At 52.8% G+C, this 27,334-nt stretch overlaps 1 protein-coding gene across 5 annotated transcripts in view; it reads left to right on the forward strand.

The window, feature by feature from the left end:
- The first annotated feature begins 6,554 nt into the window (after positions 1 to 6,554).
- ARHGAP8 (Rho GTPase activating protein 8) overlaps positions 6,555 to 27,334 on the forward strand; it is a 57,645-nt gene continuing 36,865 nt past the window's right edge. For 3 of the 5 annotated variants that reach the window (XM_060414291.1, XM_027968195.3, XM_027968196.3), the window contains exons 1-3: positions 6,580 to 6,636; positions 22,590 to 22,709; positions 23,802 to 23,957. In XM_060414291.1, the coding sequence (XP_060270274.1) occupies positions 22,607 to 22,709; positions 23,802 to 23,957 (259 nt within the window). In that variant the 5' untranslated portion in view covers positions 6,580 to 6,636; positions 22,590 to 22,606. Of the gene's footprint in view, positions 6,637 to 22,589; positions 22,710 to 23,801; positions 23,958 to 27,334 lie in introns of all 5 variants that reach the window. The other 2 variants (XM_060414292.1, XM_042247866.2) reach the window with 2 other exon arrangements.

The raw sequence follows: 27,334 nt of genomic DNA on the forward strand, positions 1-27,334 counted from the left end.
CCACCGTGTGTCTATCCACACACACTCTTCTAATAAAAGCTTCGCTTGTTTCACTATTCTCCATTTCTTTGTGGAAACCCATTTTATGCAAAGCCATACGGGCAGGGCCTGGCCACCAATCTAGTGGCTGAGATTCGGTGTTCTCACTGCTGCGGCCTGACTCCAGTCTCTGGCCAGAAGCCAAAATCCTGCTTCAAGTGGCTGCAGGCTGAAGCTCCCCCCACCACCTCCCCCCGAAATCACTCCCACTATATGGAAGTGCTCTCACCACATAACAATGTACCAGTTACCCTGGGCCAAACCCACAACTGTCACCAGCACCAATAGCAATCATGTCCCAGGTACTTAAACTGTACCCACTGCAGGGCCCCTCCTCCCCACCCCCTGCCCTGGCTGAACATCGGAGGCTTCCCTTTCCCGTAAAACATTGCAGGGCCGCCTTCTTTCTCATGGTGTAGGTCACAACGGTGGAGTCTAGTCAGTGTCAGGGTCCTGGTTGCAAAGGACTCTGGGTAAAGCCCTAGGTCTGGCCACCTCGGGTGGAGAGACTAATACGGTGGGGAGTCTGCACACAGCAAAGGCATTTGGAACGTTCGGGGTGTCAGAGGACACAACCAGCCTTCCACCCTGATGCCCAAAAGGCATCAGGAATGAGAACTGCTCAGTTGTAAATCAAAAGGGTTTCGAGAATTAGGTCCAAACAGTGGCAGCAGACATCAAAGGGCGTGTGCTGTGTGCAGTCAACGCTAACAACCAGACGCATTTGCTTAAAATTTGGACTGGGGCACATGTCAGGAGGGCAGACGGTCGGGAAACCTCGCTTGGGTTCCTGGCTGGGCTGCGCAGCAGCAAATAAAGCCCTTCACCTCGCTGGTCTCTGCCCATAAAGGGGAGGGTTGGAACACGAACTCCTAGGCGCCTTTTGGCTCAACTTGGATATCACGCCTAAGCCCACACTTAGTGGGAAAATTTTGGTTTCATGGTTTTAGTAGCATTCAAAGCAGACCACATCTTGGCTCAAGCAGCTAGCAGGGAGAGTTAAAGTTGGGAAAAAAACAAACCCAAGACCACTGACGAGGGGTCTTTCTTTCCTCATTCCTTTCAAGCTCCCATCCCCCAGCACTTATTAATGTGGAATTTGCGGCTCAGGGGAAAAGCAACTCTCCGACTTCATAAACATTTGTACGGAGCAAATTTAATAAAGCTGGGAATAATACCAGTCAGATGTAATTCCTTCATTTTGCATTATTATTCATTCTTTTTTATCGCAAAGCATTTGAAATGCAAGGAGTCATTGTTACAGCTACAAAAGGGAATGACTAACTGGTGGGTGACTGATTAGACGTGCTTGGGGAGAAAAACAGAAGAAAGAACCAAAAAGGGAGGCACTGTGGGTCTCACAGTTTCTTTCTACTTCTTTTGCCTTTTATTATGAATGGCGGGACACACCTGCATTCTTTTCCCAGAATCATTCTGACTGCTTTATTGTATATGTTTTAATATCACCAAGCTGTGGTTGTGGAATTTGTATGAGAGTTTCACAAAACACAGAAGCGAGGAGGGCAGCATTCCCCCCGACACAATCTTAATACCGTGAAATTACATTGCTAGTCAGACCAGCTGGGAAGGGGAGAGGGGTGTTTTCTCTTACTTCTGTCCAAAGTCGCTTTTTGAACCAGAAAATTGTCCCAGTTTCATGAGACTGATCTTACCTTGATAATAAAAGATGCTTATATTCCACAAAAGGGAAACAGAAGGCAGCATAAACACTAGCTGAAACCCATCAAGCATGTAAGTCATGGGGCATCTCCTCCATCTCCTTGTCATGTTTTGAGAAGGAAGAAGAGTTTTGACCTAGAAATAAGGCCCCTTTCCCAGTCCATCCAGGGGCTCATATGTGCATGTGACTTAGAGGTCAGGCAGCACCATGGACCCCTCCGTCTTCTCACCTCAAAGTCCTTTGAGAGCAAGGAAGGTACCAATAATAACATACAAGTGTTTCCCTGGTGACAGATGGCAAAGATTCCACCTGCAAAGCAAGAGACCCCAGTTCAATTCCTGGGTCAGGAAGATCCCCTGGAGAAGGGATAGGCTACCCACTCCAGTATTCTTGCCTGGAGAATCCCCACGGACAGAGGAGCCTGGCGGGCTACAGTCCACCGGGTCACACAGAGTTAGACACGACCCAGCGACTTAACACTTTCACTTTCACTTTTCGGGATGTGTGAGGTGAACAAGCCCACATGCCAGGATGGCCACAGATTGTTTGCACAGAAAAAGGCAGCTGCTTGGGGGACAATAGGAACTGTTGGCATTCATTCATTCATTCATTCATTCATATTGAGAACGGTGACTGCCATGCGCTGGACGCAAGACTGGACACTTGGAGATACTGCAGTCAGCAAACAGCCTCGTAGTGCTGGCCTGCCTCGGAAAGGTGACAGCTGAGGTTTAGAGCCAAGCACTGGTTCCCATTAATATTAAACCGTATTCACTTATTTCATGCTTACTGTCAGCACAACTGGCGTGAAGCTGTCTTTTGCTTTATATTTATTTCTATTGATTTGTCTGTGCTGGTTCTTGACTGCAGCATGTGGGGCATTTGCCCCACGCAGGGTCTTTTAGCTGTGGCATGCAAACTCTTAGCTGTGGCATGTGGGATCTAGTTCCCTGATCAGGGATGGAACCTGGGCCCCCTGGATTGGGAGCTTCTTAGCCACTGGGCCCCCAGGGAAGTCCCTAAGCTGTCCTGACCTTGGGGAGGATAAAGTTCTGGTCTGTCTAACCCCCTTCCTATCCCTGGAATGGTCATGCATCTCGGGCTCAGCCACCCAGGTCTTCCTTGGGTTTTCTTCTGCTAGCACTATAAGGAGAGAAACTCTTTGCAATTTGGTTAAAAAAGCATAACAATGTTTTATCAGAGGATACTTTTGGTCATAAGAAATAGAAAGTCCAAACTAGTTTGAAAAATAAGAAAATCTATTGGTGCCGAAGGAAGTGTGGGCCTCAGCCAGGTTTGATCCAGGGGCTCTACAGGGTCACCAGGAACCCAGTTCCCTGCCATCTCTGCTTTATCCCAAGCCTAGATCCTTTGCGGTCCCAGGATGGCTGCTTGCTATCCCAGGAGCACCATGCTTCTTCATCTAGGGTGGGGGAGAGGAAAAGATAGAGCAGGAATTGTTTCTTCCTCAAACTTCCAGGCAAAGTCCAGTTCATCCCACCAACTGGAGTGTCCTGAACTGCTCGCTGTACGCTGGTGAAGGCCCGCGTGATTGGGCCCTGCACCAGTCTGTGGCAGAGGGTGATACCACAGCGTGGCCTCTGCAGTCAGATCCCCCCGCCCCCTTGAAATGGGGAGGCTCAATACACCCGATTATCTTGCCGGCTGTACACCGGCCACTGGGGACCACAGAGCCCCCACTCGCAACCACAGAGCCCCCACTCGCAACCACAGAGCTGCCAGCAGCCGCACCACCTTCCGCGCATGGCAGCCTGGGACTGTGCCTGACCCCTCCCCTGAGAGGAGGAGGGGGGAAGAGGGGGCGGGATAGCTTCTCAGGAAGGACCACTCCCCCCCCCCCACCCTGCCCCGAGCTGCTGTGTTGATACAGAGGGAAAGGGGCGAGGACAGAACCAAGACATGGGTCAGGAGGCCGCTGCCCTGGGCCATGTGAGAGACGCTGGCGGCCTGGGCCACTGGCACCGGCGTGGGTGGAGAGAAGTGTTGGCGTTGTGACGCGTCTTCAAGGAAGAGCTATGGGGGCTCATCCTAGGCCTACACGTGGAGAGTGAGGGAACAAGGGGAGCCAAGGACGCGCCCTCGGTTTGGAAGGGCTGGTGGAGAAGGAGGTGGGACACCCAGGAGAGGAGTCCAGGTGGGCGTGTGGAGCTTGAGCTGCCTTCGAAGTTCTGCACGTGCAGACGTGCAGTGGGCGTCCAGAGACAGAAGTCTGCATTCAGGAGAGTTAGTTGGTGATCACCATTTAGTGGGTGATGGGCGGTTTTCAAAGCAGGAGGCTGGGGAGCAGGTAGAGATGAAAAGAAATGCACACTCAGCCCTGCGGGGGCACTGACCTCCAGAAACCAGGGAGCCTGGGGGCAGCGCAGACAGAGCTGCAGCCAGAAAGGTGGGCGACGGACCCCGGCCCGATAGGAAGACCCGCATGGAGAATCCCGCTCCTGAACAGCTCTCTGGGTGAGAGTCAAAAGCGTTAGGGGCTCAGTCGTGCCCGACTCTTTGCGAACCCATGGACTGGAGCCCATCACGCTCCTCTATCCACAGAATTCTCCAGACAAGTATACTGGAGTTGTCACGTCCTTCTACAGGGATCTTTCCCACCCAGGGATCAGAACTCCGGTCTCTGGCATTCCAGGCATTTTCTTGACTGTCTGAGCCACCAGGGAAGCCCTAGGGATTCTAATGTGATCCTATCGGAAGACCAGTCCTCCCCTTGCCTGGGGCCCCGGATTCTTCAACGGCACCTTCAGGGCTAAGGGGCCTTTCCTGAGTGTATGATGCCCTGCCTAAGGGGGTCAGTAGGTACCTAGAGCCAAACATCCTGGAATGTGAAGTCAAGTGTGCCTTAGAAAGCATCACTACAAACAAAGCTAGTGGAGGTGGTGGAATTCCAGTGGAGATATTTCAAATCCTGAGAGATGATGCTGTGAAAGTGCTGCACTCAATATGCCAGCAAATTTGGAAAACTCAGCAGTGGCCACAGGACCGGAAAAGGTCAGTTTTCATTCCAATCCCAAAGAAAGGCAATGCCAAAGAATGGTCAAACTACCGCACAATGGCATTCATCTCACACGCTAGTAAAGTAATGCTCAAAATTCTCCAAGCCAGGCTTCAGCAATACGTGAACCGTGAACTTCCTGATGTCCAAGCTGATTTTAGAAAAGGCAGAGGAACCAGAGATCAAATTGCCAACACTGCTGGATCATGGAAAAAGCAAGAGAGTTCCAGAAAAACATCTATTTCTGCTTTATTGACTATGCCAAAGCCTTTGACTGTGTGGATCACAATCAACTGTGGAAAATTCTGAAAGAGATGGGAATAGCAGACCACCTGACCTGCCTCTTGAGAAACCTATATGCAGGTCAGGAAGCTACACTTAGAACTGGACATGGAACAACAGATTGGTTCCAAATAGGAAAAGGAGTATATCAAGGCTGTATATTGTCACCCTGCTTATTTAACTTATATGCAGAGTACATCATGAGAAATTCTGGGCTGGAGGAAGCACAAGCTGGAATCAAGATTGCTGGGAGAAATATCAATAACCTCAGATATGCAGATGACACCACCCTTATGGCAGAAAGTGAAGAGGAACTAAAAAGCCTCTTGATGAAAGTGAAAGAGGAGAGTGAAAAAGCTGGCTTAAAGCTCAACATTCAGAAAACCAAGATCATGGCATCCGGTCCCATCACTTCATGGGAAATAGATGGGAAACAGTGGAAACAGTGTCAGACTTTATTTTTTGGGGCTCCAAAATCAAATCACTGCAGATGGTGACTGCAGCCATGAAATTAAAAGATGCTTACTCCTTGGATGGAAAGTTATGACCAACCTAGAAAGCATATTCAAAAGCAGAGACATTACTTTGCCAACAAAGGTTCGTCTAGTCAAGGCTATGGTTTTTCCAGTAGTCATGTACGGATGTGAGAGTTGGACTGTGAAGAAAGCTGAGCGCCAAAGAACTGATGCTTTTGAACTGTGGTGTTGGAGAAGACTCTTGAGAGTCCCTTGGATTGCAAGGAGATCCAACCAGTCCATTCTAAAGAGATCAGTCCTGGGTGTTCTTTGGAAGGACTGATGCTGAAGCTGAAACTCCAGTACTTTGGCCACCTCATGCGAAGAGTTGACTCATTGGAAAAGACTCTCATGCTGGGAGGGATTGGGGGCAGGAGGAGAAGGGGACAACAGAGGATGAGGTGGCTGCATGGCATCACCGACTCGATGGACATGAGTTTGAGTGAACTCCGGGAGTTGGTGATGGACAGGGAGGCCTGGCGAGCTTGCAGTCCAGGGGGTCGCAAAGAGTCGGACAGGACTGAGCGACTGAACTGAACTGAACTGAGGGTTTCCCTGGTGGCTCAGACGGCAAAGCATCTGCCTGCGATGCGGGAGACCTAGGTTCCATCCCTGGGTCAGGAAGATCCCCTGAAGAAGAAATGGCAACCCACTCCAGTACTCTTGCCTGGAAAATCCCATGGACGGAGAAGCCTGGTAGGCTACAGTCCATGAGGTCGCAAAGAGTCGGACTCGACTGAGCGATTTCACTTTCACTTTAAGGGGATCATGGCGTCATCTACACAATGGACATGGGTTTGAGCAAACTCCGGGAGTTGGTGATGGACAGAGAAGCCTGGCGAGCTTGCAGTCCACGGGGTCGCAATGAGTCGGACGCGCCTGAGCGCCCGAACGACGGCCAAGGGCTGGGGCAGACGCTCTGCCCATGCGCAGAAATGGTAGCTCGCGGTGACCCAGGGTCACTCCAGTCCTGAGCTCCAGGGAGACGGCGCCCGAGGGGCGGCGCGAGGGGCGCGGCCTCGCGGGAGCCACGTCCGGGGCGGGGCCAGGTGAGTCGGCGGGCCTCGCGGAGCCCAGGTGAGGCGCCCGTGGGGCTGCGTCAGGTAAGGCGGCGGGGTGTCCGCGGGAGGGAGCCCGCCTGGGCCTGGGCGGGCAGGCGGCGCGGGCTCTGAGGCCCGGCCCATTGCTCGGGCGGGCACGCCGAGGCGGGGCGCGGTACCCGGAGAGTCGCGATCGCCCCAACCCGGCCCGGCCCCTCGCCCACTCCCGCACACGCCACCTCCCGTTTTCCACGCGCGCGCATCCCCCGCTCCCGCCCTTCTCCCCTCCGGACCCCGCCTCTCCTCCCAGCCCCTTCCCTACACCCTGTCCCCGACCTCCCTCCCAGCCCCGTCGCTTCTCCCGCCTTTTCTTGTTTGGGGTTGTTCTGGTTGCTTGTTTGGGTTTGTTCTGGATGGGCCATCTCAGCCCAAACTTTCGCCGACCTCCCTGTTTTTCCTCCCCTCACTGGGGTCCCGGATCGCCCGCACAGCAGCTCCCTCATCCCGAACTTGGGAGGCATCGACCTGCTTCACAGATGAGAAAACCGAGGCAGGGCATGTGCTGAGTCTCCTCGGACTCAGGGGCTCCAGCTGGAGGTTACTGCCCGCTGGTCACAGGGGATGGACACCCCCCCCCCACCCGCCCCCCGCAACAACACGACTTAATATGCCCCGAAGTTAAATCAGCCTCCAAAACTGCCAGTTTCGGAGAGAGCCCCGGGTTACCTTCCCTTTTTGCAAACCCTGGCCCAGGGCCACTGTCCACAGCGCTGGCTTAGGGGTTCCCCAGGCCAGGCCAGTTGTGTGGAGAGCTCCCGGGGAGAAGGGGGGGAGGAATTCCTGAGTCTTGGGCGGGGTGGGACCTGGCTTTGACTGCCTGGAGCTCACAGACTTGAGGGTTGTGACAGAGGGCTGTGTGGATTCCAAAGAGCACGGTGCTGCTTGTCCGTGAAATGCGGTTTGTCTTGGTGAGAACTCAAAATCTGAGACCACCAGGTATCTTTCGGTCGGTCTGTGTCGGCGGTTTTAGGCTTTTGTTTGTGAGTTTCTGCTTTAACTTGGTGACTTTAAGCCATTTCTCAAGCCAGCGGCTGAGCAGGGGCCGAGGGGTGAAGATGGACACAGTGCACAGGCCTGAACCTGTCTAGTCCTTGTGGAAGGCCGCCTCTGCAGTCCCTGCCCAAGGGGAACTCAGAGTCAAGCCTCTGTGTGACATAGGGAAGCCAGAGGTTTGTGGGAGGTCTCGGAGGGCTTCCTGGAGGAGGGGACCATTAAGTTGGGAAATGGGTGAGAGGTAGGCAGGAAAGAATGCGCACACAGAAGCTGGGGGGCTGTGGTTGTCTGGGGATAAGTCATAGGTGGGGGTAGATATACCTGGGCAGTACCTGACAGGTGGTCAGGTGCAGGCGGTAGGAATGCACTTGGATGATATCACCGAGTCACTGAAATGCAGCCTCCGAGAGACGCTTGTTCACTTGTTGTGTTTGCTATTTAGATTCCGCAAGTAAGTGAAAACAAAGTATTTGTCTTTTGTTCTGACGTACTTCACAAAGCAGAATGCCCTCCTGGTCCATGCGATGTTGCAGATGGCATTATTTCTTCCTTTTTATGGCTGGGTGGTGTTCCATGCCACAGCTTTAGCCACTCCACCAGTGAGCGCCGTAATGAGACATTTTGAGGTCTGGACACTTGACTAAACATCCCATGGATCTTGGCATCTCCCTGACAAGGCAGTGCCATGTGAGGCTGTCCTGGGCACACCATGGATGGTGGCTTTCAGAGAGGCTTTCAGGGATGGTTACAGAGAGAACAGCAAGAGCTCTGCCACCCTGGAGGTGCCTAGCGGGCACACCGGCCTCTTGATCTCACCCTCTTTCACCAGTGGGGACACCGAGGCACAGGATGGGGACAAGGAGCCCCAGGCGGAGTCAGGGACCTAGGTTTTGAGCAGGTCACTTTCCCTCCTGGGGACTCAGCCTTTTGACCTGTAAAGTGATACCCTTGACCATCCTTCCCCCAGAAGGTCACACTCACCTTTGCTGCGGCTCTAAGGCCCTACCTGCATGCCTTTTTTTTTTTTTTTTGGCTGCCTCGGGTCTTACTTTCGGCCCACAGGAAGGATCTCGTTGCAGTGCACGGACTCTGCAGGTGTGGTGCGCGGACTTAGTTGCTTCACAACTTGCAGGATCTTAGGTTCTCAACCAGGGATTGAATCCACGTCCCCTGAACTACAAGGCAGATTCTTAACCCCTGGACCACCAGGAAAGTCCCCTAACTGCACACTTAATTGCCTTATTCTTCACTCACACATGCCTCACAAGGCAGGGGCTGTTACTGTCCCCTTTTGCAGATGAGGAAACTGAGGCAGGGAGGTTTAGATGACTTTCTGAGGTCACATGGCCAGCCAGAAAGTGGAGAGCCAGACCTACCCTGCGGTGACAGCAGAGTCCACGCCCTCCCCAGCAGCAAGGGGGTGGGAAGGGAGAGGGAGGGGCAGTCCCAGGGCTCTGAGGTCTGCCTCCTGAGGGACGACATTCCAAGCCTTCCGTGACTTCTCTTCAAGTCTGTGTGAGAGTAGCTTGGGGATAAAAGAAATGCTTTCAGTTTCCTTTCAGTAAATTAACTTTTCCTTCAATCCTTTGACTGAAACTGATGCTCAAGGAAGATGTGAAGGTGTATCCAGGGGCTTCCCTGGCCACCCAGGGCACATCGGCGGGTTTCCCTCTGCGAGGGGGTGCCCTCGGAGATGCCCGGGGGAGGGCACCGCCCCAGCCATTGTCCTGAAGGCTCCCAGGGGTGCTGGCAGCTGGATCTGGCCTCTGTCCAGTTTCCTGGGTCCCCACCAGGCAGGAGACCCGGCTGAGTCAGGTCCATTTCCACCCCTCCCAGGCGGGCAGGGTGTCCTGAGCCTCAGAGCAGGCGGGCTGCGCTCTGGTCAACAGTTGCCGCTGGTGCCTGCCTCCCTGAGCCCTCACCCTGGCCAAGTGACCGAGAGTTGCTCGCCAGGAGCTGGTCACCCCGCACCCTGGTTTCCCCATAAAATACGGGCAGTGCTGTCACTCAGGGGGTTTCTGAGAGGAAGAAACAAATGTAATTTGTATGGAGTGCCGAAAACAGGGTGTGGCAGCTTTACCCCTCTTAGGACTAGTCTCCACCCACACCCAGGGAAGACTGTGGGGACCAAGCTTGGTTGGAACCTGTTCCCCAGCCGTTCTTTCTGCAGTGACCCTGGTCAGAGCAGGGCACAAGAAGTTGGATGGCTGGAGCCAGTGGCTGTTCCATAGAAGGAACTGGTTTGGCAGGTCAGGAGTCCAGAACCTTCTGGGTACCTGCCCACTCTCTCCCCCTACCTGGTTATAAAGTGAAAACAAACAAAGGAAGCCTCCTGGGGACTGGGTCAGGGCATTTATCATCCACAGAAAAGCTGCGGGTGGTTGAAGCCAGAGGGCCAAAGATTTGAACCTGCGGGCATGTGTGGGGCTTGCAGAAAGCACCTCCTTCCGGGGCCATGACCCCCTGGGGTCAAGTTCTAGGGGCCTCTGCAGGCCCTGGCCTCTGGGAGGGGCTCTGCTCCCACTCTTGTCAGAGCTCCCAGGTCAGGGAGCTGTGTAACAGCTTGCATTGTAGGTGGGAGGGCTGATGGATTACTTAAGCATTTGTGATGTTCCCTGATAGTTCAGTTGGTAAAGAAGCTGTCTGTAATGTAGGAGACCCGGGTTTGATTCCTGGGTCAGGAAGATCTGCTGGAGAAGGGATAGGCTACCCACTCCAGTATTTTTGGGCTTCCCTTGTGGCTCAGCTGATAAAGAATCCACCTGCAATGCGGGAGAACTATGTGCAATCCCCGGCTTGGGAAGATCCCCTGGAGAAGGGAAAGGCTACCCACTCCAGTATTCTGGCCTGGAGGATTCCATGGGCTGTATAGTCCATGGAGTCGCAAAGAGTCGGACAAGTCTGAGTGACTCTCACTTTCATGGAATAGCAAGGAGAGATAAGAAAGGCTTCCTCAGTGATCAATGGGACAAGACTGAGCGACTCTCCCTTTCACTTTCATGGAATAGCAAGGAGAGATAAGAAAGCCTTCCTCATTGATCAATGCAAAGAAATAGAGGAAAACAATAGAATGGGAAAGATTAGAGATCTTTTCAAAAATTACCAAGGGAACATTTCATGCAAAGATGGGCTCAATAAAGGACAGAAATGGTAGGGACCTAACAGAAGCAGAAGAGATTAAGAGGTAAGAATACACAGAAGAATTGTACAACAAAGATCTTCATGACCCAGATAACCACGATGGTGTGATCACCCACCTAGAGCCAGACATTTTGGAATGCGAAGTCAAGTGGGCCTTAGGAAGCATCACTATGAACAAAGCTAGAGGAGGGGATGGAATTCCATTTGAGCTATTTCAAATCCTGAAAGATGATGCTGTGAAAGTGTTGCACTCAATATGCCAGCAAATTTGGAAAACTCAGCAGTGGCTACAGGACTGGAAAAGGTCAGTTTTCATTCTAATCCCCAAGAAAGACAATGCCAAAGAATGTTCAATTACCACACAATTGCACTCATCTCACACGCTAGCAAAGTAATGCTCAAATTTCTCGAAGTAAGGCTTCAACAGTATATGAACTGAGAACTTCCAAATGTTCAAACTGGATTTAGAAAAGGCAAAAGAACCAGAGATCAAATTGGCAACATCTGCTGGATCATTGAAAAGGGAAGAGAGAAAAACATCTTTACACCAAAGCCTTTGACTGTGTAGATCACAACAAACTGTGAAAAATTCTTCAAGAGATGTGGATAGACGACATCTGACAGACCACCTGACCTGCTTCTTGAGAAATTTGTATGCAGGTCAAGAAGCAACAGTTAGAACCAGACGTGGAACAATGGACTAGTTCCAAATTGGGAAAGGAGTACATCAAGGCTGTATATTGTCACCCTGTTTATTTAACTTATATGCAGAGTACATCATGCGAAATGCCGGGCTGGATGAAGCACAGACCGGAATCAAGATTGCCGGGAGAAATATCAATAACCTCAGCTATGCAGATGACACCACTCTTATGTCAGAAAGCAAAGAGGAACTGAAGAACCTCTTAATGAAAGTGAAGAGGAGAGGGAAAAAGCTGGCTTAAAACTCAACATTCGGAAAACTAAGATCATTGCTTCTGGTCCCATCACTTCATGGCAAATAGATGGTGAAACAATGGAAACGGTGAGAGACTTTACTTTTGGGGCTCCAAAATCACTGCAGATGGTGACTGCAGCCATGAAATTAAAAGATGCTTGGTTCTTGGAAGGAAAGCTATGACCAACCTCAGTTCAGTTCAGTTCAATTGCTCAGTCACGTCCGACTCTTTGCGACCCCATGAATCGCAGCACGCAGGCCTCCCTGTCCATCACCAACTCCCGGAGTTCACTCAGACTCATGTCCATCGAGTCAGTGATGCCATCCAGCCATCTCATCCTTTGTTGTCCCCTTCTCCTCCTGCCCCCAATCCCTCCCAGCATCAGAGTCTTTTCCAATGAGTCAACTCTTCGTGTGTGGTGGCCAAAGTGTTGGAGTTTCAGCTTTAGCATCAGTCCTCACAAAGAACAACCAGGACTGATCTCCTTCAGAATGGACTGGTTGGATCTCCTTGCAGTCCAAGGGACTCTCAAGAGTCTTCTCCAACACCACGGTTCAAAAGCATCAATTCTTCGGTGCTCAGCCTTCTTCACAGTCCAACTCTCACATCCATACATGACCACAGGAAAAACCATAGCCTTGACTAGACGGACCTTAGTCGGCAAAGTAATGTCTCTGCTTTTGAATATACTGTCTAGGTTGGTCATAACTTTTCTTCCAAGGAGTAAGCATCTTTTAATTTCATGGCTGCAATCACCATCTGCAGTGATTTTGGAGCCCAAAAAAATAAAGTCTGCCACTGTTTCCACTGTTTCCCCATCTATTTCCCATGAAGTGATGGGACCGGATGCCATGATCTTTGTTTTCTGAATGTTGAGCTTTAAGCTAACTTTTTCCCTCTCCTCTTTCACTTTCATCAAGAGGCTTTTTAGCTCCTCTTCACTTTCTGCCATAAGGGTGGTATCATCTGCATATCTGATATTTATTGATATTTCTCCCAGCAATCTTGATTCCAACTTGTGTTTCTTCCAGTCCAGCATTTCTCATGATGTACCCTGCATATAAGTTAAATAAGCAGGGTGACAATATACAGCCTTGATATACTCCTTTTCCTATTTGAAACCAGTCTGTTGTTCCATGTCCAGTTCTAACTGTTGCTTCCTGACCTGCATACAGATTTCTCAAGAGGCAGGTCAGGTGGTCTGGTATTCCCATCTCTTTCAGAATTTCCCACAGTTGATTGTGATCCACACAGTCAAAGGCTTTGGCATAGTCAATAAAGCAGAAATAGATGTTTTCTGGAACTCTCTTGCTTTTTCCATGATCCAGTGGATGTTGGCAATTTAATCTCTGGTTCCTCTGCCGTTTCTAAAACCAGCTTGAACATCAGGGAGTTCACGGTTCACATATTGCTGAAGCCTGGCTTGGAGAATTTTGAGCATTACTTTACTAGCATGTGAGATGAGTGCAATTGTGTGGTAGTTTGAGCATTCTTTGGCATTGCCTTTCTTTGGGATTGGAATGAAAACTGACTTTTTCCAGTCCTGTGGCCACTGCTGAGTTTTCCCAATTTGCTGGCATATTGAGTGCAGCATCATCTCTCAGGATTTGAAACAGCTCAACTGGAATTCCATCACCTCCACTAGCTTTGTTCGTAGTGATGCTTTCTAAGGCCCACTTGATTTCACATTCCAGGATGTCTGGCTCTAGGTGAGTGATCACACCATCATGATTATCTGGGTCGTGAAGATCTTTTTTGTACAGTTCTTCTGTGTATTCTTGCCACCTCTTCTTAATATCTTCTGCTTCTGTTAGGTCCATACCATTTCTGTCCTTTATGGAGCCCATCTTTGCATGAAATGTTCCCTTGGTATCTCTAATTTTCTTGAAGAGATCTCTAGTCTTTCTCATTCTGTTGTTTTCCTCCATTTCTTTGCATTGATCGCTGAAGAAAGCTTTCTTATCTCTTCTTGCTATTCTTTGGAACTCTGCATTCAGATGCTTATATCTTTCCTTTTCTCCTTAGCTTTTCACGTCTCTTCTTTTCACAGCTATTTGTAAGGCCTCCCCAGACAGCCATTTTGCTTTTTTGCATTTCTTTTCCATGGGGATGGTCTTGATCCCTGTCTCCTGTACAATGTCACGAACCTCATTCCATAGTTCATCAGGCATTCTATCTATCAGATCTAGGCCCTTAAATCTATTTCTCACTTCATTTAGGTCATACGTGAATGGTCTAGCGGTTTTCCCTACTTTCTTCAATTTAAGTCTGAATTTGGCAATAAGGAGTTCATGATCTGAGCCACAGTCAGCTCCCGGTCTTGCTTTTGCTGACTGTATAGAGCTTCTCCATCTTTGGCTGCAGAGAATATAATCAATCTGATTTCATTGTTGACCATCTGGTGATGTCCATGTGTAGAGTCTTCTCTTCTGTTGTTGGAAGAGGGTGTTTGCTATGACCAGTGCAAAACTCTATTAGTCTTTGCCCTGCTTCATTCCGCATTCCAAGGCCAAATTTGCCTGTTACTCCAGGTGTTTCTTGACTTCCTCCTTTTGCGTTCCAGTCCCCTATAATGAAAAGGACATCTTTTTGGGGTGTTCGTTCTAAAAGGTCTTGTAGGTCTTTATAGAACCGTTCAACTTCAGCTTTACTAGTTGGGGCATAGACTTGGATTACTGTCATATTGAATGGTTTGCCTTGGAAATGAACAGAGATCATTCTGTCGTTTTTGAGATTGCATCCAAGTACTGCATTTCGGACTCTTTTGTTGACCATGATGGCTACTCCATTTCTTCTAAGGGATTCCTGCCCACAGTAGTAGATAAAATGGTCATCTGAGTTAAATTCACCCATTCCAGTCCATTTTAGTTTGCTGATTCCTAGAATGACCAACCTCGACAGCATATTAAAAAGCAGAGACATTACTTTGCTGAAAGGTCCATAGTCATGGACCATATTCATAGTCAAAGGTCCAGAGTCAAAGCTATGGCTTTTCCAGTATGGATGTGAGAGTTGGACCATACATAAGTTCTTTTTTAATCAGGATCTGAATAAGATTAATCTTGTCTTCTGATCACTGCCTGGCTTGCACAGCCCTGCTGACTATTACTGTACACCTGTCTCTGGAGTGCCCGACCTTTCAGAGTGATGGCGCATCTGGGCTTTATATGATCCTCACTGTGGCACTGGTGGAGGGCAGGGTTTGTGCCCATTTCACAGATAGGGAAGTAGGGTCTGAGGGGGCAGACTGGCCTCACTGAGGAGGAATGACCCGGGCTGGAACCCATCCCCCTGACTTCCTCCGTTCTGCTTGCTCACAGTGCCAGCGCAGGGGCTGGGAGTCAACACTTCAGGGTACAGAGGGGTCTCTGGACCGGACATAGAGAGGGCAGAACCAGGTCCCTGGATCTGGAAAGTACGGGTGGGCTGATCATCCCCCGGGACTTGGGGTGCTTTTCTCTCTGGCTTCATTGTTGTCGTTCAGTTGCTCAGTTGTGTCCAATTCTTTGTGACCCCGTGGACTGCAGCACTCCAGGCTTCCCTGTAATTCGCCGTCTCCCAGAGTTTGTTCAAACTCATGTCCATTAAGTCGGTGATGCCATCCAACCATCTCATCCTCTGTCTTCCCCTTCTTCTCCTGCCCTCAAAATTTCCCAACATTAGGGTCTGTTCTAATGAGTCGGCTCTTCGCATCAGGTGGCCAAAGTATTGGAGCCTCAGCTTCAGTGAGTATTCAGGGTTGATTTCCTTTAGTATTGACTGGTTTGATCTTGTTGTCCAAGGGGCTGTCAGCAGTCTTCTCCAGCACCACAATTTGAAAGCATCAGTTCTTCCACACTCATCCTTCTTTTTGGTCCGACTCTCACATCTGTGCATGACTACTGGAAAAACCATAGATTTGACTGTATGGACCTTTGTCAGCAAAGTGATGTCTCTGCTTTTTAATATGCTGTCTACGTTTGTCATGGCTTCTCTTCCAAAGGGAAAGTCTTTATTTGACCTGGCTAAACTGTAACCAGATCTTCCTACACAGAAGGATCTGAAGGTGGAGGGGAGGTTTCTCCCTGTGGATCCCACCTCCAAGGGGACCAGTGAGGAGGCAGGTTTGAATTCAGCCTGAATTACTGACTTGGACTTGAGCCAATGGTCATAACAGGAACCATATGGATCGCTCACTCCCTGCGGTCACCGTGTGTTGCAGGGAGAGGGGACAGCAAGTGTCAAGGCCCTGACGCAAGAACAGCCTGGTCTGTTTGAGGCCCAGGCCTGAGGCCTGTGAGGCTGGAGCAGAGACAGCGGGGCTGGAGTGCAGAGGTATGAGATGCGCTCCTGAGGGCCGTGCAGGTGAGAGGTGCACACCTGAGCAAGCACCTGGGCACCAAGGGCAGGGCTGCAGGGATGCTGGGGAGGGGAGCGGCCCCCAGTCTTGAGGTTGGTGTCTCCAAGAACCACGGGAGGGGGTAGGCGGCCCCAGCAGTGCTCAGCAGACCCCCACCCGACCCCAGCTTGTCTTTTCAGCCCAGCACCTCGGCACTTGCAAGCAGGCGTCGTGCAGCAGGTCGGAGCTCACTTGGACCTTACTGTTGCCACCTTTGGGTGTTCCATCCAGCTGTCATGCCCGGTCCCAGCGGCTTCGGGCCCTGCTGCTTGTGAGAACAGGTTACATCTGCCTTCTCGCCAGCATCCGGGTGGTGTTTGTGATGAAGAGTGGGTAGTGGGGATCTGTATCTGTAAATCTGTGACATCGCTGAGACCAAAGGGTGAAAACTGCTCTTGATGGGGTGTACCCCGAGACCTTGGGCTCCCAGCTTAATGATGGCCCCCTTCTCAGCCCCTCCCCTCACGCCTGGACTTGCACCCCTGCCCTGATGGGACCCGGCCAGCCCCTTTCTCCCTGGGTGCCCTCCCTGTCGATACGGGGTCAGCACTGGATGGCCTCGAGCCCACCCAGCCCTCCGCGCAGAGCCTCTCATCAGCGGCCCCATCCTGAGCCGGGGGTGGGGCTGGGCAAATACGGGGGTAGGCTCTCCCTCTGTGCGCCCCACACATCGCCTGCACCACTCAGATTAGGTCTGGTGCTGATTTGCCCGAGCTAAGTAGGTGATAATTTGTGACTACAGCGTTAGGGTAATTGCTGCGAGGGTCTATTTGTGTAATGTGCAAATATATTTTTATAGCAACAAACCACTTTGCTATGAATTATAATTAGAGCCGTCAGGTGGTCAGAAGCCTTTTTTGCATGCTGGTGCCCCTGGTCTGCAGCTTCAGCTGGCACAGCCTCGTGATGCTGGCAGCACCTTGGCACCCATGTCCCCCAACCTGGGGCTGTGATTCCTGGCTCAGAGGGAAAGGGCTTGGCAGTGAGAGGCCCAGGGAGGAGATGAGACATGTGTGGACCCAGGTGGAGGGTGAGGGTGGCCGGGGGTGATGGAGCTGGTGCTCTGACGCCTGCCACCGAGGAGAAAGGGTCCATTTGTGAGGTTTGTTGTTCAGTCACCAAGTCATGTCCAATTCTTTCTGACCCTCTGAACTGCAGCACACTAGGCTCCCCTGTCCTTCAGTATCTCTCAGAGTTTGTTTAAACTCATGTCTGTTGAGTCAGTGATGCCATCCAGCCATCTCGTCCTCTGTCATCCCCTTCTTCTCCTACCTTCAGTCTTTCCCAGCATCAGGGGCTTTTCCAATGAGTCAGCTCTTCGCATCAGGTGGCCAAAGTATTGGAGCTTCAGTTTCAGCATCAGTCCTTCCAATGAATTTTCAGGACTGATTTCCTTTAGGATGGATTGGTTTAATCTCCTTGCAGTCCAAGGGACTCTCAAGTTTTCTCCAACACCACAGTTCAGAAGCATCAATGCTTCAGCCCTCAGCCTTCTTTACGGTCCAACTCTCACATCCATACATGACTACTGGAAAAGCTATTGCTTTGACCAGACGGACTTTTGTCAGCAATGTGATGTCTCTGCTTTTCATTAAGCTGTCTAGGTTTGTCACAGCTTTTCTTCCAAGGAGCAAACATCTTGTAATTTCGTGGCTGCAGTCACCATTCATAGTGATTTTGCAGCCCAAGAAAATAAAATCTGTCACTGTTTCCACTTTCTCCCCATCTATTTGCCATGAAATGATGGGACTGGATGCTGTGATCCTAGTTTTTGAGTGTTGAGTCTCAAGCCAGCTTTTTCACTCTCCTCTTCCCTCCCTCAGGAGGCTCTTTAGTTTCTCCTCACTTTCTGCCATTACTGGTCTCATCTGCATATCTGAGGTGGTCAGTGTTTCTCCCAGCAGTCTTGATTCCAGCTTGTGATTCACCCAGCCCGGCATTTCGCATGACATGCTCTACATAGAAGTTAAATAAGCAGGGTGACAGTATACAGGCTTGGCGTACTCCTTTTCAGATTCTGATTGTCAGTGTTAATCGTATCCACAAACACCTTCACAGCAACATCTAGGCTGGTTTTGTTTGACCAAACAGCTGGGCACCATAGCCCAGCCAAGTTGACGTATAAAACGAACCATCACAAGGCTGGTGCAGAACCCTCAGCTCCAAGGGCCTTCCTGACCCATCAGAGCCACGTGGGGCTCCTGGGCCTGGAGAGCAGCTTTGCGGGGCCTGATGGGAGCAGGACGCTGGCCTCCCTGAGGATCGCCTGGGCAGCATGGGGCGGGGTTGGGGGAGGGTCTTCCTTCCCCTGCCCTGGCCGTGTGTCCGTCCCACACCGGGTGGGGTCCCCCTGAGCACATGCAGCAGGGGGCCAAGGTGGGCCCCCGGGCCCTGATCCAAGCCCGGGGAGCAGCCCACGATGGCAGGTAAGCCTTCTATTTCCCTCAACTATGGGCCTGCGGGCCCGCTCAACCCGACAGTTACCCTCCCCCGAGCCCTCCGTCACCACAACAAAGCACGGATTGTGTGTGACACGCTCGGGCCCTGGTGCACAAACTTCAAAACAGATAACGCTGCCTGTGCTGTTTGAGATAGGCAGCCGGGTGAAAGTTTTGAGCTTGCAAAGGAAAAAACAGGAGTGACAAGCACTCTGGGTGATGCGGCAGAGTCTGGAGTTAAAACAAAGGCTTCTTCGCCTCGGAGGGTCGGGGGCTTCAGGCTGTGCTCCTGGGTTGGCCAGAGCTCCCCCACCCCACCGCTCGGGCGGCCGAGGGGGAGGCCTGGGGCCCCTTGGTGGCTCACCCTGGTGTCTGCCTCCCGCGAGGCTTTGAAGCAAGAATATTCTGGATGTGTTTTCCTCCCCTGGTGGGCAGGCCCCCAGGAAGCAGCCCCTGTGTTTCCAATCAGGCACCCCTGTGCCTGGCTTCCCCCCGGTGCCCTCAGCTGGTTGCTCTCAAGCTGTTTGTAACAGGCTGGCCTGCCAAGGCAGACACGCAGGGCTGGGAGCTCGGGCGCTCAGTGTGGGCTGCCGACAGGGTGCCCCCCTCCCATCTTCAAACCTCGGGAGCCCCTCCCGCTTGTAATGAGCTGTCAGTGGAATGAGAGGGTGGCCCCGAGTCCCCCACAGGACGGGCTGCAGCCCCCCAGGCCCCTGTGCCAGGCAGCCGGGCTCTCTGGTGACCAGGTTCTCCCCGCTAGGGCTCCCAGCAGACCGACCGCCCTGGAGGGTCCAGAGCTGTGAGTGTCGACGATTGAGTTTCTTTTCTCACTTTCACTGCAGCTGGCGGGGCGGGGGGCCCCTGCCCGGCCTGGGTACAGAGGCTCAGGCGTGGGCTCACCCCTACTGCCCTCCCAGCCCCCTCCCCCCACAGCTTGGGGAATGCAGGATTTGGAAGGCAGCCCTGTGTTCCTGACATGGAGAGGGTGGGCGGGGGGCCCAGGTGAGGCTTCCCCTGCCTGGTACCCCGTGCCCTGCATGATGCCAGGAGAAAACCCCATCCTGTGTGCACACTGCACCCCCAGCCCACCCCACCTCCGGAGCTGTGGCATCTGAAGAAGGCAGGCAAGGCAGGCCCTGGGCAGGGGTGCAGCGGGGGTCTGCGAGCAGGGGTGGAGGCAGGCCCAATCACTGGTTTAAGTGTGGGCTGTCGGTGGGGCTGACCTAGCATCTGGACTGCTGGTGTTAAAAGGGGCGTCACAGTGAGGCCCCCCTGCCCCCAGAACTGCAGGCACAGAGGAGCCAGGACGTGTCGGGGGGCGGGACTTGTAGAAGGCCAGTGACCCATGAACCCTCACCCCTGCTCCTGGGTCCTCTGCCCCTCTTTCCCACCCCTCCCCCCACGTGGGCTCTCCCCCTGTGCCCTGCCCCGGGTCTTCCACCCGCAGCCAGCCAGGCTCTTGCAACACCTCAGCCCAGATGGGGCACAACCCTTGGCAAAGCCACACAGCCATCTGGGACGGCAGAGTGCCCCCCCGCCCCCAGGGGAGCAGCTGGCAGGGTTCACAGCGGCAGGGGGCAGGGAGGAGGCTGGTTGAAACTGGACGCCAGGAAACAGGCCCTGGTGACGTGGCCCCCAGATCGTGGAGAACTCTCAGAGCGGAAATGCCAAAACCCCAGGCTCACTGGTGTCAGGAGAGAGAAACTCTGAGTCAGGAGTCCTGGGAGGCGCCCTGAGGATGACGCTGTGTGACCTTGAGCCACTGTCTGCACCTCACGGGCCTCAGCTTTGTTCTTTGATAAACAGGGTGATGGAGCCAGGCAAGGGCTTCCCCCTCCTGCCTTCCTTCCATCTCCAGCTGTTTTTAAGAAAATTGTTCCGAGTGCAGAAACGTAAGAAAACACCTGCTTTTCCCCTTGATTTGGAAATTGGTACCATCCGTTATGGCCTTTCTCTGTCTTTCTCTCTCTCTTAGCTGAACTCCTAGAAGGTGGTACAGCCCTCCTGCCTCCTCTGCTGACTGTCTCAGCATCTGAGCATAAAGACGTTCTCCTACATAACCCGACACCATCCTCACCCCTGAGACGCACCGTCCACACCAACAGCTCCCTTCACCGTCTGTGGACACGGGTCGTTTCCAGTTTGGGGCTGTATTAGTGCTTCAGCTCAGAACACGCCAGCGCACGTCCTTTGTCACACAGATGAACACATTCTGCTGGGTGTGTGGAACTGTGGAGTTTGGGGCATACAGATTTTTTTTTCATTTTAGATTAGATTGCAGTGTTTGAACATTGGCAGCTGTGGCAGACCAGCACGGACTCTGACTTCTCCCCCAAAGTGGGCAGGTGCAGCCTCACTGAGCTGGCTCTGAGGGGTCCCCCTGGAGCGGAGGCTGGCCTCTCCCTCCTTGCCCCCCACCCTGACCCTCTGCTCTTTGTATCTGTGGCCATTGTCCTGGAGTCCCACAGCACTGCCCTTCAGGGGCTGACTGCCTGATCTCTGCCTCAGTTCTCCCATCTGTAAAATAAGATAGAAAATGGCACTTAGCTACTAAGTGCGTTTTTTTTTTTTAAAGACGTCAAGGTTTAAAATGTTTTTGTATTCATAAAACTTTATTAATTTAGTTTATATGACTTAACCTTATATTAAGTGTAATACAGGCTTTTGCAAAAATGAAAAAGGGACAAACATGGAAAAATAAATGGATTTATAAATCCTAATTCTAGAACTCATAGAAGCCAGCATTTTAAAAACAATGTTCTGAAGGCTTCCCTGGCAGTCCAGCGGTTAGGACAAAATATAAATAAATAAATAAAAGCAATGTCCTGTGTCTCTTTTCACTACTCAAAAGCTAGACCAAGCTGTATGTGCCATTTTCACCTGGCACTGTTCATTTTAAAAAACACCTTTACTAAGATATAATTCACACAATATGTAATTTACCAGTTTATAGCTCTGCGGTTTTTAGTGTGATTGCAGACATGGGCAGCCATCGCCATAGTCAATTTTAGGGCATTTTCTTCACCTCAGAAAGGGTCCGCTCTGCTCTGCTGTCACCTCCCTAATCTCTGCCCGCCCCCCTCCCCCGCCCCCCCGCCAACTTCCTAGTACCCAGTGGCTACCCTCTGTCTCTGTGGGCCTGCCTGCTCCAGACTTTTCTAGAATGGACTCATTCTGTGGACTCGGCATCTTTTGTGGTCTGGCTTCCTTCATGCGTACAAAGTTGCTTCAGTCGTGTCCGACTCTATGTGAGCCTACGGACTGTCACTGGCCAGGCTCCTCTGTCCATGGGGATTCTCCAGGTGAGAATTCTGGAGTGGGTTCCATGCCCTCCTTTCACTTAGCACAATATTTTCAAGGGTCATCCATGTCGTACCAGGTGTCCATACTTCATTGCTTTTTATGTACCACAATATTCCGCCGTTTGGATAGTAAAGATCTGCACAGGTTTTGCGTCAGCCTCCAGGGCCCAGAATAGCCAGGTGGCAAACTCTTAGCTGGCGGTGATTACCTGCTGTGCAGCCATGCGCCGCTCTAAGTGATCTTTGCCGGCCTCAGTTGCCCTCTCCGTAAAGCGGGTACAGGAGTGAGTGTGTGAATCTGTGAGACGGTGGTGAAGAAGCAAAGATGCTGTCCTCGAAGGGTCTTGGCCCTGGAGGTGCTGTTCTCTCTCCACATCCCTTCCCCGCTCCACTGCCCTCTGCCCTGCTCTCCTGGGACAGGGGGCTGTTGGGCAGGGGGTGCCCCGTCCACATGCCCTCATCAGTGGGCAGGACCTGCAGAGGATGAGGTCAGATATAGGAGCCCAAACATGGGGTGGATGCCACCATCCAGGGGTCCAGCTCCCAGGACCTCACATGGTTCCTCGAGGGGCAAGTTTCCCACGGGTCGGGGGTGTGCTGGGCAGGTTGAAAGCCAAACACGAAAGTGACCTGAGGTCTAGGCGAATCAGAGGTGGCTGCTTTTTCTTTGTCAAGGAGGGAAATTGAAGAGCAAGTAGGCCACGTGAAGAGCGCTCCTTTATTCCTCACGTTAAACGTTTGCCGATTCAATGTGCTTCTCCCTCAGGGTGTCGGAAGGACCCCATGCCTGGATCCTCGGGAGGCGGCGTCTGGACGGTGCCTCCGGGCCGCCCTACGCCCCAGCAGAGCATGTCTGGGCTGGACCTGGAGGAGCTGGCCGAAATAGGTACAGTATGCTCTCTTCCAGCCCCATCCCGGGAGGAGACTGGCGGTTTTCTCTCCGGGGCTCTGTGTCCTATCCTCTTCTTTTTTTTCAAAGATCTATTTGTTTTGAGTCTCGGCTGTGCTGGGTCTTCACTGCTGCTCCCAGGCTTTCTCTGCTTGCGGCAAGCAGGGGCCACTCCTCGTTAGGGTGTGTGGGCCGCTCGTTGGGGTGGCTGCTCTCATGTGGGGCACAGGCTTAGGCACTTGGGCCTCGGCAGGTGCGGTGCAGGGGCTCAGCAGCTGTGGGGCACGGGTTTAATTGCCTGGAGGCACGGGGGACCTTCCTGGAGCAGGGATTGGACCTATGTCCTCTGCACTGGCAGGAGGGTTCTTAACTGCTGCACCGCCAGGGGAGCCCTTTTCCCCTTCTTGTAAGGACATGGCATTGGATTTAAGGTCCACCCTGATCCAATGTGACCTCACCTTAATTCACTTCGTCTCTAAAGACACTGTTCCCAAACGAGGTCCCACCGTGGGTTTCTGGGTAGACTTAAATTTCGTGGTCACACTATTCATCCAGTGTATCTGGAAACTGAAGTCTAACCCTCACCCGAAATGTAAAGTTCCCACTCCTTTTCCAACTGAAAACATTTCTGAAGGAACCTGGATTTGTTTTGTATGAAGGAACCTTCTGTACTAAAACTAAATTTCAGCAGGCAGCCCTTTCTTTCTGCCTTGTAGTACAGGGACCCCAGCTACTGCCCTTCACCCCAGCCACGGCCTCCTGCCGCCCACCGGTGTCAGCATCTCTCAGGAAGGGCCCAAGTCAGAATTCGGAGCTGGGAAATTGGGTTCAGGCCACACCTTGTGACCCCAGGGTCATTCTCTCCTCTGAGCCTCAGTTACCCCTGCTGTCAGTGCGGAGGGACAGTACCCAGCCCCCGGGTTTGCTTACCCATTTTACTCTTTCCATGGGGTGTACACTGAGCAGGCGCATAGTGGGTGCACAGCAAGGCGAGGTGTGTGTCCTGTTAAAAGGCCTCAGGCAGCTCCCTCGCTGTCCTCCTTCCTGAGGAATGCAGTGACCCTCCCCTGACCCTGCCGTCTGCCGCAGAGCTGCAGAGAGATGAGGAGGAGGCCGCTGCCCTGGGTGCTGCGAGAAGGCCCTCAGCTGCACCCTCTGTGGCGCCCCCGGCTGGCCCGGACCCCGAGCTGAGCATGAACCACCCCTTCTATGACGTGGCCCGACACGGCATCCTGCAGGTGGCAGGTGAGTCCCTGCGGGGTGGTTGGTCCCCGGGAGCGCTGCTGCGCCGGCCTTCCTGAGGGCTGCGGTGTGTGGCGGGCTCGGCAGGGCTGTGCTCACAGCGTGGAAACCGCAGCAGAAGGGACCCACCAGTGTTTCGCGAATGCACATGGCGCAGCTGAGAGCTCATCATCCAAGTGCTCTGAGTAGCCACCAGGCAGCGTCTGTAGAGAGCACAGGCCGGAATTAAGCGGATTGCTTTACTAACCGAGGATACGATTATGCTGCCGCTCAGCAAACGCAGCAAACCTCTGCCAAACTCAGGAGCAAGCGGCCCCACTCCCAGCAGCTGGCCAGAAGGGAGTCTCTTGGGTCACGTTTATTTTCCCTGAGGAATGAGGGCCATGCCACTCATATGCACGTCTCACACAGGCAGCGTGTTGGTCAGGGTCCCCAGAGACACAGCCGATAGGCTGTATGGAGATACGCATCCGAGGACATTTCTCATAGGAACCGGCTCTCACGCAGTGAGGGATGCTGAGAAGTCCCATGACCTGCCCTCTGCAAGCCGAGACCAGGCTGTACCTGCTGTTAAGTCCTGGTCTGAGTCTGGGTGAGCCCGTGGCTTTTCCAGTTGGGGAGCCCAGGGAGAGCAGACCTCGGGGTTCCCTCCCTGAGGACCAACCCTCTGCCCCCTCCTCCCAGGCCTCACCTTGGCGTCCAGCTATGTCCCCTCGCCCCATCTCAGGTCCACTCTCCTCTGCGGCCAGAGGACCCGGGGGACGCAGCTCAGGACATGGACGCTTCTCCTGCTCCTCCAGCAGGGGGCATGTGACAGTTCAGGCCTGCTACCCACCAGGGGGCCCACATCAGGTATACCAGACATCCCCGCACCAAGCTGCCTCCTAATTCCTCTCCCAGGGGCTGCCTCCCCCACCTGCTGAATGTCAGGACCATGCCTAGAACCAGAGCGTCTTGTCAAAAGTAATTGTTGAATGATCTCTCATTATTACTTAAAGAACCATGTATTTGGCCAAATGGGAGCTCTGAAAACTTTTCAAGTCTCAAGATAGCACTGATTTAAATATTTTAGGGAGGGACTTCCCTGGTGGCCCAGTGGGCAAAACTGCACTTCCAATGCAGGGGCACAGGTTGGATCCCTGGTCGGGATCCTCCCATAAGATCGTATGTGCTGCACAGCACGGCCAGTATCTTAGGAAATTCCCTGGCAGTTCCGTGGCTAGGATTCCATGCTCTCACGGCCGAGGGCCCAGGTTCCGTCCCTGGTCAGGGAACTGACAAATCCCGCAAGCCAAAAATAAGAAATAAAAAATGACTACGGAGTGATCACTTTCTGAAACTGCAGTCTGGGTCTGGGGCTGTGAGCTCAGGGGTGAGATTAGAAGTTGGAAAGCAGGGTGGGCAGAGCGGAGGTTCCACCCGAGGGTCAGAGGTGAGCGGCAGAGAAGAGATAGAGGCAGACGCCAGACATGGTCTGCATCCTCACGGACTGGAGCACTCCTCACAACCCTTCAGACCCTGGCTGGGCTCTTCCTGCAGGACACAGACAAAATGAGTCTGCGAATCCCCTTTCACTCCCGCAGTAAAAGGTTAGCAACCTTAAAACCCAGACACGCTCCCTTGTTGGTCCTGGGGAGGTCTCTGTGCCTTTATGGGGCATTTTAACCGTCCTTCTCTCTCGGAGCTGGTGATGGATGGTGGCGGGCATGTCACGGGTCATGGCACGGGACTCATTTCTTTTTGCAGAAACGGGGCTTCTCTGTCTTGGAGACCGTGAGTGATGTTGTGTTGTGAACCAGCGAGGGGAGAAGATGGGGTCGTGAATTAAACCGGTGCCTTGTAGAGTTTGCATTTTATTGATAGTTTTCATTTCCTCCCATATGACAATTTCGAAGCCCATTTTCCATACACTGGCCTGTGTCGCTGGAGAGCGGGAGGGCAGTGACTCATCCTGACGGGGGTGGTTAACGCAAATGCCCCATGACTGCTCAGTGGGCAGGAGCCTCGGGGTCCCGGGGGTTCCTCAGGGCTGCGGGGGCTTTGGGGCTGTGACGGCCTCCTTGTTGGGAACATTGGGAGCAGAGGAGGCTGGCCTGGGGGCACTGCCCCGGAAGCCAGCCAGCCATGAGCAGGAGCCCAGCTCTGACGCTCACCTGGCGTCTCTGGACCTCGGTTTTTCTCACCCCCGATGAAACAGCACAGGTGCACGCACCCACCATCCTTCCGGCGTGTGGTGACTAATGGGCCACCTTTATGGAGCGCCTGCTGTGTGCCAGCTCGGCAAGGCTTTATTCCACCTACGGGTGCAGGCCTTCCTGTTCCCCCCAAAGTCAGGTCTCTTATCCCCACGTTGCAGAGAGGCTGGCCCAGGGCTGCCCGACTCCCCGGTGCGTCTCCCCTCTTGCCTGGTTTTGACTTGTATCCTTTATAATAAAGGTGATTGGATGTCTAGTGCTTTCCAGAGTTCTGTGAGCCAATGAGTGATCAGTTGTGAGGCGGGTAGTGGGAACCTCGGAATCTATAGGCAGCTGGACAAAAATAGGGAGGCCTGGAGACCCTTGACGCATAGCTGGTGTCTGAAGTGAGGGCCAGCCTGTGGAGGATAGCACCCCCCCATCTGGGAAGTCCCTGCGGAGGTGGACGTGGCTGCTGGAGGCCTTGAAGGTTTTCAGAGAGCGGATTGCAGAGCTGAGCCAAGACCCCCAGCACCCTATCACTGTCCTTTCCCCTCAACCGTGGACCGTGGGTCAGTGAGGACCATGTCTGGCCTTTTCTCTCCAGAGCTGGGTGCACGGTGAGCCCACAATGAGTGTGTGTTGGCCTGGCCTTCCGTTGACCAACCACTCAGCACATCCCCAAGACTCTCCACTTGGTCTGGTTCCTATGCTGACATCTCAGTGTGGAGGTCGACCTTCTCTTTCAGCGCCAGGGGCATTTAATTCCCTGTTCCTCCAGTCGCCGCGCAAAACAGTTCACATCTTCAGAAGCAAAGTCGCCCCTTTCCTTCCCTCTCACAGGCGGGCACAGGCTCAGGTGAGCCATGGAGCCTGGCCGCCTCAATGCTAGAAACATCGTTCAGGAAACACTTTGTGCCTCCAGGCACAGCCATCGAAGGTTTTGTGCCCAGACGGAAATGCCCAGCTGGCAAGGGAAGCAGATAAACGCCTGGGCCCCTGGCAGTCCTTTCAACAAGCGCCTTCTAAACAAACAGAAACCATGACCAGAATTCTCAAGTAACCTGTGAAAAGGCCGCTGTCTTTGGAAACCAAAATGACTCTCGCATTCTGAAGGTTGGAGTGGCTCGCGGCTCCCGGGAGAAGCGGATATGCCTTAAGTAACAGGCAGCCGTCATGGCCGGACATGAGAGCTTGACGCCTTGC

This window comes from Ovis aries, chromosome 3, assembly GCF_016772045.2.
Source record: "Ovis aries strain OAR_USU_Benz2616 breed Rambouillet chromosome 3, ARS-UI_Ramb_v3.0, whole genome shotgun sequence".
NCBI lineage: Eukaryota > Metazoa > Chordata > Mammalia > Artiodactyla > Bovidae > Ovis > Ovis aries.